Source organism: Lactuca saligna, chromosome 9 (assembly GCF_052625555.1).
Source record: "Lactuca saligna cultivar CGN05327 chromosome 9, ASM5262555v1, whole genome shotgun sequence".
NCBI lineage: Eukaryota > Viridiplantae > Streptophyta > Magnoliopsida > Asterales > Asteraceae > Lactuca > Lactuca saligna.
This window is the reverse complement of record NC_136425.1, coordinates 110523850-110528106: the sequence shown is the minus strand read 5'-3', so window position 1 is coordinate 110528106 and position 4257 is coordinate 110523850. Positions and strand designations below refer to the sequence as shown.

The following is a 4257-nucleotide window of genomic DNA, read 5'->3' as shown; positions in this document are numbered from 1 at the left end:
GTTCTATGATATATTTATGTGTTATATGATCATACAGGTTATCTTTCCAACAGAATATCATAGTAGAGTCGAGTTAACAAGAGTTGTTGATGCGTGCATTGATTCGAGTTAACAAAAATTGATATGTTTTATAAGTCATACTTGCGATAGTATTCTGATAGAATTATTTCATTTCGATAACATGCGGAGTTTTGTAAGGCATATTTATATATCATTCTAATAGAATACTTTCGTCAATAAAATATTCTGCAACTTTTCTTTAAAAAAATACATAATTTTATTGTTAAGTAGTTAATATAATGTAATGTTGGAATTTTTTATATTTGAAATGTGAATATAGTACCGTTTTCATGTTTTCCCTTTATCATGTTTTTTAAAAAAAAAAATCAAATCGGAATCATTTATTTTTATCAATGATCCCTAATATCAAGGCTTTTAATTTGCATAGAATCCGTTTTCATCCCTATCTAGTTTGTATGACATTTTTAAATATTTTGATTTTTCAACTAACAAAGCATAGACAACACTCTCGGAATTTCTTAGCAATGGGCGATCAAGAAGCAGATGTCAATAATCATATGTATGAGGAACATTATTTGGCTAGTGATGATGGCAATGGAATTGAAGATTTCGATTTTCCTGATAATGATACACTATATAATGACGGATTTCAAACAGGAGAAAGCAGTAATCCTAATTTAGGTTAGTTTTTTGATTTTTTGTTTAATTTTTCATTCTGTTTTCAGATTCTATATTGTTAATACTTTCATTGCTGAACATACAGAGGACGCAAATAATGATGAAGACGAAAATCACTTCGTTGATGAAGATATAGAGGTTAATATTGATTATAGTGAAGGTAATAAATTCAATTCATGATACTGAAGTTGCTACAGAAAAAAGTTAATGCTTTCAGAATAATATTTATATAATTCATTCACAATGATTATGTATTTTCTATTTTAAACACGACAACCACATGTTACTCATGAAGATACAAAGTTTAATATTGATTTCATTGAAGGTACCAATTTCAATTCAGAATTTTTTTTTATTTTTTACAGAAAAAATAAAATTGTGTCAGAATAAAAGTTATATAATTCTTTCATAATAATTTTGTATTTGCTATGTTTAAGCAGGACAACCACATGTTACTCATGATTATGTTTCTCCTGGTGGCACCTTGTATTGGACTCCGATTGTTTTAGATGACATCAAACCAAAAGTTTCATCAAAATTTAATTCATATGGTGAAGCAGAAAACAATGTATAGAAAATATGCATTAGAATCTGGTTTTGATGTCAGGCTTGGAAGAGTCCAAAAAATAAATGGGATTATTACAAATAGACATCTTGTGTGCAATCGGGAAGGTAATCCGACTACTAGTAAACTAGATACTCTAGATATTCAGCATAAGAAGACTCAAAGAAGGAAAGATCTATTTAGGAGGAATTGTAAAGCGAAAGTTGTTTTAGAAATAATTCCCGGTACTCTTACATATGTCGTGAGTGATTTTGTAGAGCGACATAATCATGAGTTGTTTAGCAAAGGCAATATGCACTTATCTCGTTCAAAAAGAAAACTTGATTATTCCCAAGAAATTTTCATTCATAATTTGTCAAAACAGAACATTGGTCCTGTAAAAGCACATAGACTGTATAGTGCTCTTCAGGTTGGTCCATCGGTTCGAGGTGGATTGGTTACTGATTTCAAGAATGCTAGGAGGAATCTTAATTGTTACATAGGTGGGAGGGACGCGAAATTCCTTGTTGACAAGATGAATGATATGAAGAAAAATGTCCCATCATTTACTTTTGAGTATAAAGTGTCGAACAAGAGATTGAATTCTTTATTCTGGGCTGATGAAACAGCAAAGTATAATTACAATTCATTCGGAGACGTTATATCATTCGATGCCACATTTAGCATAAATAAGTATTTATCACCTTTAATACTTTTCAATAAGAATTTCATTATTTCCATTTATGTAAACTAATATTTTATTTTTTAAATAGGTATGATATGGTTTTTCTACCGTTTACTGGCATTGACAATCACAAAAAATGTGTAACATTTGATGTTGGTCTTTTAAGTAAAGAAGATGGAGTTTCTTATGAATGGTTGCTTAGAGCTTTTTTGAAAGCTTTTAGAAAACAACCTCAATTGGTTTTATCTGATCAAGATCCAGCTTTGAAAAAAGCTATAGATAAGGTTTTCCCATTGGCACATCATAGGTTATGTATGTGGCATATAACGAAGAAGTTGCCAAATAAGGTATACATAAAAAGAATACTATTCTTATTTTTTTGGTATGATTCTACAATTGTTTTCTCATATTCTGCCAGAATGTTTTGTTTTAAACAGAATCAATTGCATTAACTCTTAATTTTTCTTATCATTCTACAATTTTTTTTAAAATTCTGCATTCGTTATCTCATACTCTAACAGAATCAATTCATGTTAACAAACCCATTGTCTTTAACTCTTACTTTTTGTTATGATTATACAATTATATCATATTCTGACAGAATCAATTGGTTTAACTCTTACTTTTGTTCTGATTCTACAATTATTTTTCCACATTCTACCTTCATGATATCATATTCTAACAGAACGAATTTATACAGATTTTATCAATTGAAGACGCAACAACCAATCAAAAATTTCGAAAGCGTTTTCACTCTATAATTTGGAATTCTAAGCTGGAACCACATGAATTCGAAAATGTGTGGCGTCAGATGTTGGAGGAGTTTAAAATTACTGATAACACTTGGATGAATACAATGCATGGATTGCGAAAATCTTGGATCCCCGCATTTTTCAAGCACATTCCAATGTCTGATCTTATGCAGACTACATCGCAAGTCAGAATTGGTCATTTCAAACCACGACTCTAAGCGGTTCTTATCTTGTTATGTTTATGATGACATTTGAATCAGTTATGGAATGACAATGACATAACCAAATTCTCAATGATTTTAATACTGCCACCATTTTTCCTAAATTCATTACCCGTACTCCGTATGAACCTCATGCTTCAAATGTATATACACGAAAGATTTTTTATCAGGTTCAGAAGGAGATATCAAGATCTGAAGATAATTGTTTCCAAAAGAATGTGATATCTTCCAACGGTGTTGACACGATTATTGTTATGGAGAAAAGAAAGAACATAACTATTAGGCAAACAAATGATGTCGATGTTGATGACAAAGATGAGGAATACAATTACGATTGTCTTATAAGGGATACTGAATACACGGTATGTTTTTTTTCACATTAATTGTCATTTTATCATTTACATTTAAACACTAAAAATTTACAACTTAATTATTTTCACTAATCATCTTATATTTTCCAGGTCACACACTCAACCAAAGATGGTTCGTTCAAATGTTTGTATGCATTTTGAACATTTAGGTATCTTATGCATACACATATTCTGTGTGTTTAAGTTTTATGGCATCGAACAAATTCCTGAAAAGTATATTTTGAAACGTTGGCGTAGGGATGTCATTCCAACAGAATTACTGAAAAGACGCTTCAATAATTCTTTTGACGATTCTACTTCTGACATGACTGCTATTGATATTTTTTCAACTGTTGACCGTTATGTGTCTTTTTTGAGCTACGATGCAGCAAAGTTAAAGTTATACCTTGACGAACATAATAACTTGAAAAAAAAATTCGTAGACGACTGTCCAAATCATGATCTACCGACCAGAGCAGATCATTTCAAGCAGCTTTTAGGTGTGGTTGTTCCTGATGTAGAATCTGATGTTAATGACATTCAAAATCCTACAGATATTTGTAACAAAGGCTGCGGTAGTCGTGGAAAAAGATTAAAATCTACAAAAGAGATGATTGAGAAGGAAATCTCGAAACCAAAGAGAAAATGTGCTACATGTGAGCAGATGGTTCATTATAACAAAAGAAATTGTCCTCTAAAGAACACCAAGAAATAAGTTCCTTGTTTTTTTTTTTTTTTTTAAGTTTATTAGAATGACATTTGATTTAATTCTGTCGATTCACACTTATTGTTATATTTTATATCGTTCAATAAAGTATTCACTTTTATTACTATTGACGATGACATTGTCAATCAACATAACAATATTTATATTATCTTATTACTTAAAAATACTCATAAAACGTAATAGAAAAATTCATTCCATTGACTGTATAACTTCATTATTTTCAAAAATTCTAATACAAAATTTTCATCAGTTGTATAATTTACAGCAACATATACAACT

The 4257-nt window shown here is 30.1% G+C and overlaps 1 protein-coding gene across 1 annotated transcript; it reads left to right on the top strand.

Annotated features, from left to right (window-relative positions):
- The first annotated feature begins 545 nt into the window (after nt 1-545).
- On the top strand, nt 546-3966 carry LOC145016643 (protein FAR1-RELATED SEQUENCE 5-like). Its single transcript, XM_078974892.1, has 8 exons — nt 546-702; nt 785-859; nt 1140-1201; nt 1260-1936; nt 2017-2275; nt 2614-2865; nt 3072-3263; nt 3457-3966. Exons 1-8 carry the CDS (start codon nt 546-548, stop codon nt 3964-3966), a joined length of 2184 nt encoding a protein of 727 aa, XP_078831018.1.
- Nucleotides 3967-4257: the final 291 nt, after the last annotated feature.